This window comes from Zingiber officinale, chromosome 2B (assembly GCF_018446385.1).
Source record: "Zingiber officinale cultivar Zhangliang chromosome 2B, Zo_v1.1, whole genome shotgun sequence".
In the NCBI taxonomy this organism is placed as follows: domain Eukaryota; kingdom Viridiplantae; phylum Streptophyta; class Magnoliopsida; order Zingiberales; family Zingiberaceae; genus Zingiber; species Zingiber officinale.
This window is the reverse complement of record NC_055989.1, coordinates 43,146,735-43,162,775: the sequence shown is the minus strand read 5'-3', so window position 1 is coordinate 43,162,775 and position 16,041 is coordinate 43,146,735. Positions and strand designations below refer to the sequence as shown.

The following is a 16,041-nucleotide window of genomic DNA, read 5'->3' as shown; positions in this document are numbered from 1 at the left end:
ATTGGAAGATTGGGCCGTGTGAGATCTTGCAGAAGATTAATTATAATGCATACAGGTTATGCTTTCATAGTCACTTGAATACTTCTGTTGTTTTTAATGTGAATCACGTGAGTCCCTGTTTCGTGTCTGATGACACTACTATAAACTCGAGGGCGAGTTTTTTTCAACTTGGGATGACTGATGCAAGAGGCTCCGAATAATTTTTATTATTGTTTTAGGATTGTTTTTGCCTTTTTACATCTTAGGATTTTAGGTACAATTTTTTTGTCATAGGTTATTTTTTTTCATTTTTATATTTTAGGATTTTGGGTCAATTTAAATAATTTTTTAGTTGATGTTAGATGATTATTTTTTATTTTAAATCAATTTATTTCGGTTAAATCTATTGACCATTTCTCTACAGTTTAGCAAATTTTTGTATTTTTTAAAATTTCTCCTTAACATTTGGCTCTTGAATAATTACTATTCATCAAGTTAAGTTGATTAAATTTATCTTTAATTGTTCTATGCGTGTGGCGTAGTGGTAAAAGGACAACTAAAAGATTAGGGTTTGAATATTTTAATTTATATTTTATTTTAAAAAATATCTTGTTATTAAAAAAATTGATCATGTTTTAGGGGCTTGTTTTTTAAAATTTACCTCCCTGAAAGGACGACCCTCAATCAAAAGCCTCCAACACATAAAGGAAACCGAAAGAAAAAAACGAATGCGATAACTAATCAATCATCTTCTACCTTGTGTCGGAACTCATGCGAGGAGCAAGTATTCTCTTACTTATCTCCAGGTCTGTTTTCCTTATCTTTAGTATTTTTTTTTCTTAAACAAAAATAAAATCCAAGTTTGAAATCCAAGCAATTCAGGGCATCAAACGAGTCTGAAAACGATGGAGACGGCCAGCTAGACAAGAAAAAAAGAAAATTAAAGATAAGATAATGACAGTAATATATAGGATATTCAAGTGTGGAAAGAAAGGAACAGCATTAGCTTGAATTATTCTCTTCTGGACAGAGATGATAAGGCCAAGAAATTGGCCACCCTCTACAATTATTCCACTGTTCTCTATAAAAATATCTCTCCTTCTTTCCAGCAGGAATAATAATCTTGCGTTATAATATTCAGAGCTAGGCATCTGCAGAGAAAAATAAGTGGATGCCATTATGAGTTCCAGGGTGTAACGTAACAGCGACAGCAGACAGAGGGGGAGAGGAATCACAAAGGAGGAGGCATAGGGAAGGAATTTAGCCCGTCGAATTTCCATCTTTTTAAGTCAAACAGTGGAGAATTAAGCAGACACAAATCAAGAAGTGGATTTTTTTTTTTTATAGTTACAAAAGTCAAAGAACACTCTTATCTTGTTCAAATATTAAAAGGGCCATCTATTTTATTTGTTTGTATTAAAAAAACATTCCACCCTATTGTAAAAAATATAATTGTTCTTCAATATATTATTTAAAATTATTATACTATTTTTATTATTATTCCGTCTATTTCTCCTATTTAAATTTTAAATCGATCAGAAGTATTACAACAATTATAAAATTTTAGTTGTTATATATATTATAGTAATTATGGATCATAACTATTGTAATTATAATAATTGTAATTTATAGTTGTAACAGCTACAGTTTCATAATTGTTATAATAATTGTATCATCTATAATTTTATAATTACTATAACTATAACAGTTATAACGTATAATTATAGTAGTTACAATTTCGTAGTTATTATAACTACAATAATTATAACAGTTACGGTTTCGTAACTATTATAATATGTAAAATACCTTAATAAAGAGGATTAAAATTTTTCAAAGCTTTCAAAAAGACTTTAAACAATATTTTTAGGCTTAAGACTAGGCTATTATGAGTTACACATGATAACAAATATAGATATATGAACGAACATCAATTTGATATATTCTTTGTCCCGTGATTCAACTTAAGTGAAATGTTATGACCTCTTAAGGCTTATTTAATATTCATGTTGTAGTAATTATAATTTCATAGTTGCTACAATTGTACAGTAACTAACAAACTTTAGTTGCTACAATTGTATAACAACTATAAATTTGTAGCTATTACCACACACACCCCCAATTCAAGATTTAAATGAGAAATATAAAACTAGAGATAATAATGAGATTAATATACTTAAGGGTACTTGGGGAATTGTATATGGGGTGAGGGTGTCCTCGTAAAAAATCAAAGTCGGGGTGTGATAATTTCAGTCCTTTTGTTTTTATCATTTTTTTAACTTTTTTTAAAATTTAAAATTTATTTTTTATATTTTATTTTGTATATTTATGAATTTGTTGGTCGTCTTCCTCCTCGGTTATGATAGGATGGCAGTTTAATACCGCAAAGTCAACGTGGTCGTCGAGTTCTAGCGCCAGCGCCGCTCACTTCCTCATCTCAATTCCCAATACCACAAAGTAACTGCGTGTTTTTTTTCCTTTCTTTTTTGGGATAAAAATTGCTTCTTCCGATTGATTGAATGAGTTCGAAAGAGTCGGGGAAGGGAGCGCCGGAGGAAGCTGATCTGAGGGAAAGACAGCGTGGCATGGCCCCTCAGCCCAGCAGGGAGGCGGAGCAGGTGGGGGCGGCGGAGAAAGGAGAGCAAAGGCGGCTGCTTGCGCCGAAGCGGAGCTCGAACAAGGACCGCCACACGAAGGTGGACGGCCGTGGGAGGCGGGTGCGTATGCCAGCCCTCTGCGCGGCGCGGATCTTCCAGCTGACTCGCGAGCTGGGGCACAAGTCCGACGGAGAGACAATCCAGTGGTTGCTCCAGCAGGCTGAGCCGTCGATCATCGCCGCCACCGGGTCCGGAACCATCCCGGCCTCGGTCCTCGCGTCCTCCGACGCCGCCAGCCTGGTTCCCTCCTCCTCTGCGGCCGCCGCCGGTCTCCACCAGAGCAAGCTCCATGAATTAGGTTCGGAAAGGGCCAATTGGGCCACGTTCGGCTTCAGGTCGCACCCGGAGCTGTGGCTGCCGCCCGTCGACGGGTTCAACGCCGCTTTGTTCCAGTCTGCGGCGGCGATGGGGGCCGTGCCTTTGGCGTCAAATTTGCCGAGGATTGGGTTCGCTGGCCTGGAATTGCCCGGAAGCAGCATCAATCCCATGAGCTTCACGTCGCTTCTCAGCGGGCAGAAGCAGGCGATGACCGGATTGGAGCTCGGATTATCACAACACGCGCAACTTGGTATCCTTAATCCTCCCCACTCCTTCACCCAATTCTATCACCACACAGGCCAGGGCATCGCCGCCGCCACCGTATCCGCAGGTGATCACTTGCACCAGCAGGATCAACAAGAGGAAGATCAAAGGCAGCAATCTCTCACTCCGAACGAAAATTCAGAGGGGTCAGAACAGTAGCAGGCACTGCAAAGTATTGAATCTTTCTCTTTGCGCCCCCTACTCGATTGCAAGTCAAAAAAGAAATATTTTCAAATATTGGGTTCTTGGATTTGGGATTGCGAGTTGCCTTTGATTTTGGACGAACAGTCAAGCCACCATCCATTAATGGTAATTGTTTCTGTTAATATCGATTTCTCTGTTGATCAGTTAAAAGTCATCATAATTTGGTCGCAGGTGCATGCATGCAGCTGAAGGTGCTTCATTTTGAGGTTTGTATATAATCCTTGGAAAAATATTGGTCTTTTTTTTTCACTATATAAAAGTTTACCATGCATGTTTGTACTGATTGTATTAAATTTTTACTAAAAAAAGAAATTCAACATTTAAATGTCAAGTTTTAGCTTTATATATACTTTTTTTCCTTTTAATTTATCTATAAGGAAACCTTAGCATAATAATAAATTTATTACTTTATATTTATCTATATAATAGATTCTTCCTCGAATCTACCTAATGGAAGTTTCATTCAGTGAGCTATCTTTTTTATCTATATAGTAGTATGAAGAAGAATAAACTTTACACTTATGCTGTAGCTTTTGTTGGATTTACTTAAACTATTTATGTTATTTGTAGGGACATTGTTTCTTAGCTTGTAAGAAAACAGCAAAATCATTCGTCTTTTATCATTTACCATTGTTCTATTATGTCTTGGAGAGCTCCACACCATTTAAATGAGAGGTGGAATCATCAATTTAGGTTGATCCGTCGGATTGATCGGCGCCATCAAATAATTTTTCTGGGTTGAATTGAAATTTTATCAATCCATTTAAAAACGAGCTTAAACAGACCCACTTGAGCGAGTTGTGGGTTCAGGCGGGCTAGCCCGTAGTGGGCTTAGGTTGACTTGTGTGTTGAGAAGATTTTATATATATATATATATATATATATATATATATGGGCTCATGGATCGGCCTCATCTAACCCGTAATGTATCTTAGATTGGATTGAATTGAAGATTTTCTAAACCCTTCGGCCCTGCCATGAATCAATTCGTCTGACAACTTTAATGAGAGCGTCTAATTAGTCGTGTAAATTGTATATGCTACCACTCTTTGTTGGAAAATGATATATTTGTAGAAAAAAATAAAAAATATGAGAAAATATAGGAAAATATTTGAGTTGCTATAATAGAGCTCTATATATTTTTTTAAATGTATTGATACGAATTGTAACGGGCTGACCCAGGAGTTGACGTTACGGTCAAAGTCAAGGTGATATGGTGGTCAAAGGCAATGAAGAAAAACATCTCCTCACCTGGCTTTAATTGGCTGCCCAGCGCTAAGGCTCACCGGATTGGCCTGGTCGAATTCAAGTCGTGCGAAAAAAAGTCAGCTGACCCTTAAGCTGATCAAACATAAGAGATTCAATGCTTTACTCCTGAACTAAAGAGACGGCGTATTCGGACACTGAATAGCCGATCGAGTTTAAGGACAACCATACTTATAGATCGACTAGAATGACCGACCCACCTCATAGTTGACCGGCCATAACAGGTTTTATGGATCATACTCGTGTCCTATGTGCATAAGTTTAAGGTGGCTTTATAGATCTGGTTGGAATTCTAAGTGCACTTTACCTACAAGTTATTATACTCCCAGTCATACAAAGGGCCTACCGGGCCTAAGGCACTTTGGCTCAAAATATCGATCGAACCTCTCATAACACAACTTCATTTCTCTAGAGACTTGTTATAAGCTTGGCCTAACAAAATATCGACCAGGCTTAAGACGGTTAGTTTCATATTACTAACCAACCGGATTTCCAGCATGCACAGGTTATCATAATATTTCTCAAATAGACTCCCAATATGTCCAAGGCATTATATCATTCCCCAAACATATTTCTAAATAGTTTTCAATATATAACATAACAGCTTAATAAGAGAACAGTCATAAAAATGACCGGCATTATAGGTCATCTGAGATATACTCAGCTGATAACATGATCAGAGAATCTAACAACCTCTTAGAATAATAACTATATGTCAGAGAATATTCTTCTAGAATCTTCTTCAAGGACCATCCTATCTCTATCAACAGACCATTTATAACAGCATATTCCTTTAACAATCTGAGCAATGACATAAATATAAACGACAAAAGATGTATATATGTGGGCAAAGGGAAGATTCTTCAGACAATTATTACACATTGCTTAGGTTGCACACATTCCTTTATATAACAAACTATGACACACTATGCCACCTCATAATTGCGGAGGTTATGTGAGGTGGAATATAAAGGGGGAGTCCTCTCCATGGAGAAGGTACATTCTCTGAACATCTGCAACTTACTCTCGTGCGCACGTTCTCTACTCACCCTTCTGGACTTGCACTGACTTGAGCATTGGAGGACCTTCACCAGGGACTCCCCTTGGTTTCTAGGTGCTGATATTTTGTTGGATTGTCTCCGTGTGCGCAGGATCAAGAGGAAGCTTTTCTATGGAGTAAAAAGTCTTTTACCAGCCATTAAGCCACCGTTCCTAGTGCGTCATCTTTGTAGTTTTCAGACAAGATCAAATTTAGCATCGTCTATGGGAACATCCACCTAAATCTGAAGATCAGAGATGGAAGAAATCGGATGACTTACTACCGTTACCCTAACACAAGAAGATCTAGATATGCTTATCAATGCCTGGGCATAAAAATTATTACAACAACAACAACAAGTAGCTACCAGTGGCATTCTGTCGTCACCTAATCCTGTTGCATCAACAACATCCCATCAAAAAGAGAGAGGAGATAGGGAGGAAGGACCACCTCATTTACTGCTGGCGTCTCACTCACTAGTTCCACGCCATCGAGCTCTCTTTCACACGCCGCTCGAGCACATGGGCAAAGAAGAACCACACCAAGAATCCTCTCTAGAAGCACTTGTCTGAGATAGATGCAGGGGAAAAGTTCCAGCAACATGTAGTTCCCCTGAACAAATTAGCACCCCCTTTTTTTAGAGGATGCTGGAAGATAAGTTGCTGAAGAATTACCAATCCTTGGTGATAGGAGAATACTCAGGATCAACAGACCCTGAGGATCATCTCCTCAAATTTGAGCATGTCGCCCTCCTGCATCAATATACTAACGGTGTAAAGTGTCGAGTGTTCCTTACTACACTCGTTGGCTCACCTCAATGATGGTTCTAGCGATTGCCAGTCGAATCCATCTGTAATTTTAAGGATTTTTGCAAGATTTCCCTCCACCACTTCGTTAGCAGTCGCCGATACTAGAAGACACCCCTGAGTCGTTTCTCCCTTAAGAAGGGGCCTAAAGAGACGCTTAGGGTCTATATCAAAAAATTCAATCAAGTGGCTATAAATGTCCCCACAGCCCACCGAGATTCTGGTGAGTACCTTCTCCTAAGGGCTCACTGATAATGACTTCTCTTCTTCTTGGTTAGGAGACTTCCAAGGAACTTCGATCATTTGCTAGATCGAACGACTGAATTCATTAATGTCGAAGAAGCGTAGACTGCCCGGAATAAAGAAGTCACCGCACCAGTTGTGATTCTAGCACCTGAGCACCAAACATGACCCGTTCCACCACACAGAGGACCCCAGATAGGTACCTAGCCTCGTCATCAAGAACCACGACCCCAGGCCATGTAGGACATGGAAGCCGAGTGGGGAAGATATCCCGACCCCCCTTGGGGAGCTCTGTGATGGTGGTGTAAATACTATCAATTAGCCACTCATGACACCCAAGATTGTTACAATTTGACAAATCGCTAGAACAACAATCAAAGATTTTGCTAGCACTCCTTGTTACCCAATTGCCGCCCCTATCAAAGGCCTAACGGATAACCTAGAAGAGATCGGTGAGAGGTTGAGTGGCACCAAAGAACACCCCTATCGCCAACAAACTATGTGATCACCAAAGTTTAGCTAGAGCTCCCGACCCGACAGGAGGAGAATCATAATAATGTCGCCTGGGGTTATATTCGCATGATTGCCAGAGGTCCAACTGATTAAGATTCCAACTATGCAAGAAAATCACACACTCACCTCTTGGAGATTCATGATGTCGGCTGTAGTACAAAACTGGTGGCTGACCCTAAAATTAGTTTCGGGTCTTAAGACTTAGAGTGGATGAAAGTCCCCTATGATAATGCTCTAATGATTATGGTTGTTATACCAATTATAACATTTATCGTACTTTCATCGAGATAGGTAGCTTAGTTAATATCATCTTCAAGAAACATTTGAGTAGCTGCAAATAGATCCGAACGAGCTAGGTTACAGACCGTAGGATGGTCAAGTCACTTGAGTAGAGTCGTCGGATAGTAACAATAAAAAGGCAGGCTAGGTTACGAACCATAGGATGGTGAGGTGAAGTGATGAGTATAGGGAAAGGTGTGCATTGATCATAATGAGAGGGCACATGTGTTACCAATAGGAAGCACACTTTGATAATTGATGTGACAGGTACTTCGCCCAAAGCGTTAGCGATTTACTGAGGTGAACTTTGATTCTTGTGCAAGCCCTTAGGGAAGCTCGGTTGCCCTTCAACTTGATCAAGTTTTTATGGCTTTCCTAAAGGGATAATAATCAGACGTCCAACTAAACTCATTCTGGACTAATTTTAACTTCGAGCAGAGTTAAGCCCAGATGAATTTGGGGCTAAGCGATTTCTAAAAATTGTGTCCCTTCCTTAAACCTCACCTCATTATAACTCGTTTGGACTTGGGCCTGAACAGATTTAAGCCCAAACAATTTCAAGTTTTGCCTCAATAAACTAAAAGAGTATCATTTGACTATAGCTCATTCGGACATGGGCTTGGACAGATGTTTGCGATCCTTAGTTTATCACATACAAACGGTAAAAACAAAAGCCATTAGGCAATAAAATATCAACAAACATGTGACACATTTGGCAAAACTTAGTTGTATATACAACCAGTAAGAATACCTAATTTTGTCATTAATCAACAAGAAATATAAGTGCAAGGAAAATTATAACAAATTGGTAAATAGACCAGGCAGACGATTCTTAATCAATCTCATATGATCTATAAAACGAGTAAGGGCATCGAAAGCTAGATAGCCACCCCTCTTTAATTGCTCCATCGTGTCCTCAGCTCTAAGAACAAGAGCTTTGTTAATGGAGCTAGCAATGGATGTGTGGAACTTGCATGTTTGAAGAAGGGCATTTTTTTCTTATTACAAATATCTCATCCTCCCCCTGCTTGGTATCGGTAGTTCGCCAACTCCGCCTGGGCAATAGTTAATGCAACAGAAAGACCCACCTGTTGGCACTACTCGGAATTCCATTCTGTTTTCCTTGTACAAAAATTTGTACAAACACAGAACTTTTCTTAGCAACCCATGTGCTTTTTAGAAGTTAAACTTGGATTGCAAACGAAACTTAACATTATTAATCCAAGTTCAACCCATGTGTTCATCAGAAGTTAAACCATACTACAGAAGTTGATTAAATATCGATTTCAAGGATTGACTTCTAGGTCATTGGCGAGGCACTCAACCTTCTTGGGTATGAGATCATCCACCACTTCCTAGTCAAAGCCTTTCAAAGAAATTGAATATTTAAACTCCTTACAGTAAACCCTAGGTTAAACTACAGAGACATCAATCAAAGAACAAGATCATTGGTCTCTTGTATTGGTACTTCAGGATCCATACAAATGAAAAATAAACTAGTACACAGCGGAAACAATTAGCTAGTTATACCTTTCTTTGTAGCTTAAAGACCTCTTGATCTTCCGTTGTATTCCTCTCCTCCTCTTGGACGTCATGTGGGCGACGATCTACCAAGACGCAAAAACCACCCAAATCATTCTTTCTTCCAAGACTTTCGACCACCAAGGGATCAAAGCTAGGAACACCACCTCTTGTTCTTCTTTCTTCCTTGCAACCCGCCGGCCACAAGATGGTTGAAGTCTCTTGATGCCACCGGCCTTAGGTGAGAAAGCAAAGGGAGAATAAGAATATGAGGGGGCCGGCCACAAGGAGAATAGAAGAGGAATAGAAATAGTGTAGATGATTATTTCCTCTAAGGCACCATCTATCTTCTTTTATAATCCTTGGTAATGGTTAAAAGAAAAGATTTTAACAACAATTAAAATCTCTCTTTTAAATTTCCTATTGTGGATGACTATAAAAGAAAAGTTTTAAAATTAAAAATCCCCCTTTTAAACATTGTAGATGGCTAAAAAAGGAAAGATTTTTAAAATTAAAACCTTTCTTTTAAATCATGGTTACAAAAAAGGAAAGTTTTAACAAAAATAAAATGTCTCTTTTAAACCATCGTAGATGACTACAAAAGGAAAGATTTTTTAAATTTAAAACTCTCTTTTAAAACCATGTGGATGTCTTCAAAAAAAGGAAATTTTTAAAAATTAAAATATTCCTTTTAAAACATTGTAGATGGCTACAAAAAGAAAGATTTTAAAAAATTAAAAACCCACTTTTAAACCCATCTTGGTCGACCCCTTGCTTGGGCACCAAGCAAGGATGTGGCCGACCATAAGGATGACTTGGGTGGATGCGAGACTACAATAGGGACCTAGAGGAGGAATTGATTTTGACCTCTTGATGATCTTGAGCTTCTTGTGTTCAACCCGAACAACCAACTCAAGTTCATCAATAATAACTCATACCACTAAATAGTTATTATTGAATTACCGCACCAATCCTATATCACATTATGAGCTCCTTCTTATCATAAGTGTGTTAATCTTCCTATGTTTAAGATATCGAATGCCCATTAATTAAATGAGTTACTGACAACTCACTTAATTAACATCTAGCTCCAAGAGTAGTACCACTCAACTTCATTGTCATGTCGGAACTAAGTCCATATGCAGGGTTTACATGACAATCCTTATAAGCTCCTCAAGGAGACATCATCATCCTAATAAATAGGACACAATTTCCTTCTATAATCAACAACACACCATATAAATAATATTATTTCTCAACTTATCAGCCTATTGATTTAATGAATAAATCTCACCCTTTGATAAATTAAAGAAATAAATACTAAGTACATGTGCTTGTTATTATATCGGGATTAAGAGTATGTACATCCATAATAACAGAGGTTCTGTTCTTTTATGCAGTCATTATAAAAGGAACAACTTCAAATGATCCTGCTCTATACACACATAGTGTACTAGTGTAATTTTATAGTCAAGATAAATTAGTACCAAATTACACTACAACCATTCCAATGGTTTGTCCTAATCTATTTTGGTTGTGATCTTCTATTTATAATTTATAAGGAACTGATAACATGATCTTCTGTGTGACACCACACACCATGTTATCTACAATATAAATTAAATGGACAACTACATTTAATTAAATACAGACATTTGACCAATGTGATTCTCATTTTAAAATAAATGTTTATACAAAAAGCTAGACTTTTAGTAGATATTCTAACAATCTCCCACTTATACTAGAAGATTATGCTGCCATACATCTGATCCCCATCCCCTCAACATGCCCATCTAAAGCTCTCGTCGGAAGGGCTTTAGTGAAAGGATCTGTCAAGTTATCTTCTAATACAATCTTGGTGACAACAACTTCTCCTCCCTTTATGATGTCTCATATCAGGTGGTACTTGCATTCAATGTGTTTACTTGCCTTATGGCCTCATGGTTCCTTCGAGTTTGCTATTGCACCACTATTATCACAATAAATTGTGATAATTTTGGGCAAACCAGGAATCACTTCTAAGTCCATCAAGAAGTTTCTGAGTCATACAACTTCTTTGGCTGCCTCAGAGGCTGCCACATACTCAGCTTCCATGGTGGAGTCCGAAACACATTTCTACTTAACACTCCTCCATGCTATGACTCCACCTCCCAAAGTAAACACATACCCTGATGTCGACTTACTATTGTCTCTATCTGATTGGAAGTCCGAATCCGTGTAACCCACAGGGAGCAAATCATCTGTCTGGTAAACTAGCATATAATCTCTAGTCCTTTTCAAGTACTTCAATATATGCTTTACGGTAGTCCAATGTCCTTGTCCTGGGTTACTTTGATATATGCTAACCATGCCCACGAAAATTGATATCCGGTCTCGTACATAGCATCACATACATTAGGCTTCCTACAGCCGAAGCATAAGGAACTACCTTCATGTCCTCTATTTCCTTTGATATTTTAGGAGACATCTCTTTAGATAAAGGTATTCCATGCCGAAAAGATAGAAAACCTTTCTTGGAGTTTTGCATGCTAAAACGAGCTAGAATAGTATCGATGTATGAAGCTTGGAATAAGCACAACATTCTTTTCTTGCAATCCCTTATTACTTTGATCCCAAGAATATTTCCACATTCTCCCAAATCCTTCATATCAAACTTCTTGGACAACCATACCCTTACGTCTGACAACACTTTGACATTGTTGCCAATGAGAAAAATGTCATCTATGTATAGTACAAGAAATACCACCACGTTTCCGTCACTCTTCTTGTATACACAAGACTCATCTGGACACTGAATAAATCCATAAGACTGGATCACTTCATTAAACCGGATGTTCCAAGATTTCGAATCTTGCTTCAGTCCATAGACTTGTACTTCACAATTCCATCGCTTACAGTGTATATTCCACTGTCCTTCTCCTCATCTTTTAGTCTCCACTTTTGCAATTGCTCATCACCTGACTGACCACTGTGGATGAGATCCAATAGCGTAGACTGTACAGTCAGTAAATTTAGTCTCGGTGCTCCGCCTGCTGTATATACCTCTAACCCAAGACTTTGAATCTCTCGCTGCAGAGGCCCTGGAACCGACAAACATGCAATCACTGCAATCTTCCTACTTAGAGCGTCAATCACTACATTAGCTTTCCCTGGATGGTAGTTCCCCGGATGGTAGCTGATCTCGCAGTCATAATCCTTCACCAGTTCCAACCATCTTCGTTATCTCATGTTCAGCTCTTTTTGCGTGAAGAAGTATTTCAAACTCTTGTGGTCGGTGAAGATCTTGCACTTCTCTCCATACAGGTAGTGCCTCCAAATCTTGAGTGCAAACACGACTGCTGCTAGCTCGAGATCATGAGTAGGATAGTTTTTCTCATGCACTTTCAGCTGTCTAGAGGCATAAGCGATAACCCTGTCATTCTGCATCAATACTGCGCCTAGTTTATTTCATAACCTGGCCTAAGACACTTTGGCTCAAAATATCGATTGAACCTCTCATAACACAACTTTATTTCTCTAGAGGATCATTATACGCTTGGCCTAACAAAATATCGACCGAGCCTAGGACGGTTAGTTTCATATTGCTAACCAGACAAACTTCCATCATGTACAGGTTATCATAATATTTCTCAAATAGACTCCCTACATGTCCAAGGCATTATCATTCCCTGAGCAGATTTCTAAATAGTTTTCAATACATAACACAACATCTTAACAAGAGAACAGGCATAAAAATGGCCGGCCTTATAGGTCGTCCGAGATATACTCAGCTGACAACATGATCAGAGAATCTAACAACCTATTAGAATAATAACTATGTGTATGAGAATATTCTTTTGGAACCTTCTTCAAGGACCATTTTATGTCCCATCAATAGACCATTTATAACAATATATTCCTTCAACAACCTCAGCAATGACATAAGTTATAAACAACAAAAGAGATATACATGTAGATAAAGGGAAGATTCCTTAGACAATTATTACAAATTGCTTAGCTAATACACTTTCCTTTACCTAACAAACTCTGGCACACTGCTATTTCCAGAGCATATCCCCAAAATAAATTTGGTAATTCTAAATAACTCATCATCAATCTAACCATTTCCATAAGAGTCCTATTCCTTCGTTCTGCCACACCATTCTGTTGGGGTGTACCAGGTGCAGAAAATTGGGATTGAATCTCGGTCTCTGATAAGTAATTCATAAACTCTCCAAAGAGGTATTCGCCACCATGATCAGATCGTAGTGTCGTGATACTTTTACCATGACGTTTCTCCACATCAGCTTGTACTCTTTGAATTTATCAAAGCATTCAGACTTACGGCGCATCAAGTAAATGTACCCATATCTCGAATAGTCATCTATAAATGAGACAAAATATTCGAAACCACTTCTTGCCTGGATAGACATAGGACCACACAAATCAGAATGAACCAGTTCTAACACATCTTTGGCTCTATACCCCTTGGCCTTAAAAGGTCTCTTGGTCATTTTCCCTTCCAAGCAAGATTCGCAAGTTGGAAAGTTTTCCAACACTAATGAACCCAAGAGTCCATCGACTATTAGCTTTTGAATCCTACTCAAGTTAATATGACCAAGCCTTAGATGCCAAAGATATGTTTGGTTTATTTCCAAAGGTTCCTTTCTCTTATTCGAATTAGAAGATGTGCTATTAATTTCCATTTGTTGCTTTGTGGGTGAAATTGGATTTAGAGTATACAAATTACCTAGTAATGTACCAGAATAGATAATAACCCTATTTTTCTTGATAACTACTTTGTCATCAAAAGAAACAGAATATCCATCCACAAACAGTTTAGAAATTGAAATTAAATGCTTTCTAAAAGTTGGTACATAAAGATAATTTCTCAAAACCAAAGTTCTATTCCCATCGAATGATAAGTAGACGTCTCCCACTGTAACATCCGCCACTTTCATAGCATTTCCCATGTAGATGGTTATCTCTCCTTCATATAGTCATCGAGTTTCCTGGAACCCCTGCAATGTATTGCAGACATGATCAGTGGCTCCTGTATCTACACACCAGGTACTGGTAGATAACATCGCTAAACATGTTTCAACTACTAGAGAATAAGATATACCTTTATTGTTCTCTTTCCTACGAGGACAGTCTGCCTTCCAATGTCAAGACTGCTTGTAGATGAAACAGTTGCCCTTTAGCTTCTTCACTCTAGCTTTTGGTCTAGTACCTAGAGATCTATTCACCTTCTTTGCTGAGCCAACCTTTTTCTTCTTCTTCTTGCCTTTCGACTTAGAAGTAGAAATATTTTCAGCAAAGTGAATTTGAGAATTATGACGAAATAACCCTTCTGCTGCCTGAAGCTCTGTCAGTAGTTCCACCAATGAATAAATCCTTTTATTCATATTGTAGTTCAGGCGAAACTGCTCAAAACTTTTGGTTAGCGTTTGGAGAATAATATCGACCTGGGTTTCCCCATCGATTTCGGCTCCAAGGATTTGTATTTCATTCAAGTAGGCCATCATCTTTAGGATATGATCCCTTACGGGTGTCCCCTCAAACATGGTGGCTACATTAAATTTCTCATAGCCTCTTGCCTATGAGCCCGATTCTGGTGTCCGAAGAGTTCCTTGAGATTGTTCATCATGTCATAGGCAGTTGGCAAGTCCTGATGCTGATGTTGCAGCACATTTGACATTGAAGTCATAATGTAACACCGCTCCATCTCATATGCCTTTACCCATTTCTTATGATACTCAATCTCCTCTTCACTAGAATCACTATTAGGCACATTAGGGCAGGCCTCTAACAGTACAAACTTATAGCCTTCAGTAGTTAGGACAATATCCAAGTTTCTTTTCCAATCTATGTAGTTGGGACCAGTAAGTTTGTTCTCTTTCAGAATAATAGCCAGTGGGTTGAAAGTCATCCTAAGAATCACAAAATAAGTTTTGGTCAAGACTTTAGAATTTAGAATAATATTGAGTCCTCAAACAATATTATTTAAATTCACCAACACCTCAAAACACCGTGAATTTTGTATGCCATGTTAGTGTGGACGTATACAAATTCAAACATTTGTAAGAGAAGGTTTTACCCATTAATTTTATTATCTTGTCATCCTAACTTTATGACAAATAAAAATAATAGTTGATTTTCCTTTGATCACACAAATAATAGTAGTGACTCCATTGGGGAGGATACTATTAAATGTGCCTAAGTGTGTATCATTACTTGATACTTAGTCTATTAAATAAGATTGTGCCACTTCAGTTGGAGAAGATCACACACTCCTAAATAATTTCCTATAATCATCCATTAAGGAAGTTTGATCTAGTGATCTGCAAACAAACTCATCCGTTGTGGAGGAAGGCACTCAGAGCCAACACGCAAGTTTGTTTGCATCACTTACAAACCAGTAATGGAGACCGTGGAATTTATTTAGAATTCCTCTCCCACTTAGTTATTTAAGGTGAGGAATTTTAACCATGCAAGCACACATCACACACATGACAGTAAGTAAAAGCAATAAATATGAAAATTAATTTTCCAACTATTATGACTTCTTCCATCACTGTCCTTTGTGTGCTACTAGCCCTAGGGTTCATGTCGTCAGGTCCATCGAACTTCCTTTTCTACTGCACCTCTGGTCCTCTAATAGTACCACGCTTCGCAAGGATATGATCCGCAACAAAAATAAAATTTTACATATATCGATCCTATATTCCCGAAGGGAATGTACATGAAGTCTAGATCGAACAAAAATGTAAAATCCTAGGGCTAATACAGCTCCTGCTGTATTTAATAAATACAATCATGCACACACATAAAATGCCCTTCACATGTCCAAGGGTCCAATCACACACAATCACATTAGGCCATAATAGTTGGATCTAGGATGTTTGCAACCACAGAGTTAATCTATTTGCACATCCTACTATTATCCTGCCTAAAATATGTATGACATGTGCAT

General features: G+C 38.2%; 1 protein-coding gene across 3 annotated transcripts in view; it reads left to right on the top strand.

Annotated features, from left to right (window-relative positions):
* The first annotated feature begins 2,328 nt into the window (after positions 1–2,328).
* Positions 2,329–16,041, top strand: part of LOC122045613 (transcription factor TCP20-like) — a 30,933-nt gene continuing 17,220 nt past the window's right edge. Inside the window, exons 1-3 of one of the 3 annotated variants that reach the window (XM_042605908.1) lie at positions 2,329–2,433; positions 2,509–3,524; positions 3,591–3,750. In XM_042605908.1, coding sequence (XP_042461842.1) covers positions 2,562–3,374 — 813 coding nt within the window. In that variant the 5' untranslated portion in view covers positions 2,329–2,433; positions 2,509–2,561 and the 3' untranslated portion in view covers positions 3,375–3,524; positions 3,591–3,750. Of the gene's footprint in view, positions 3,525–3,590; positions 3,751–16,041 lie in introns of those variants that run through there. The other 2 variants (XM_042605906.1, XM_042605907.1) reach the window with 2 other exon arrangements.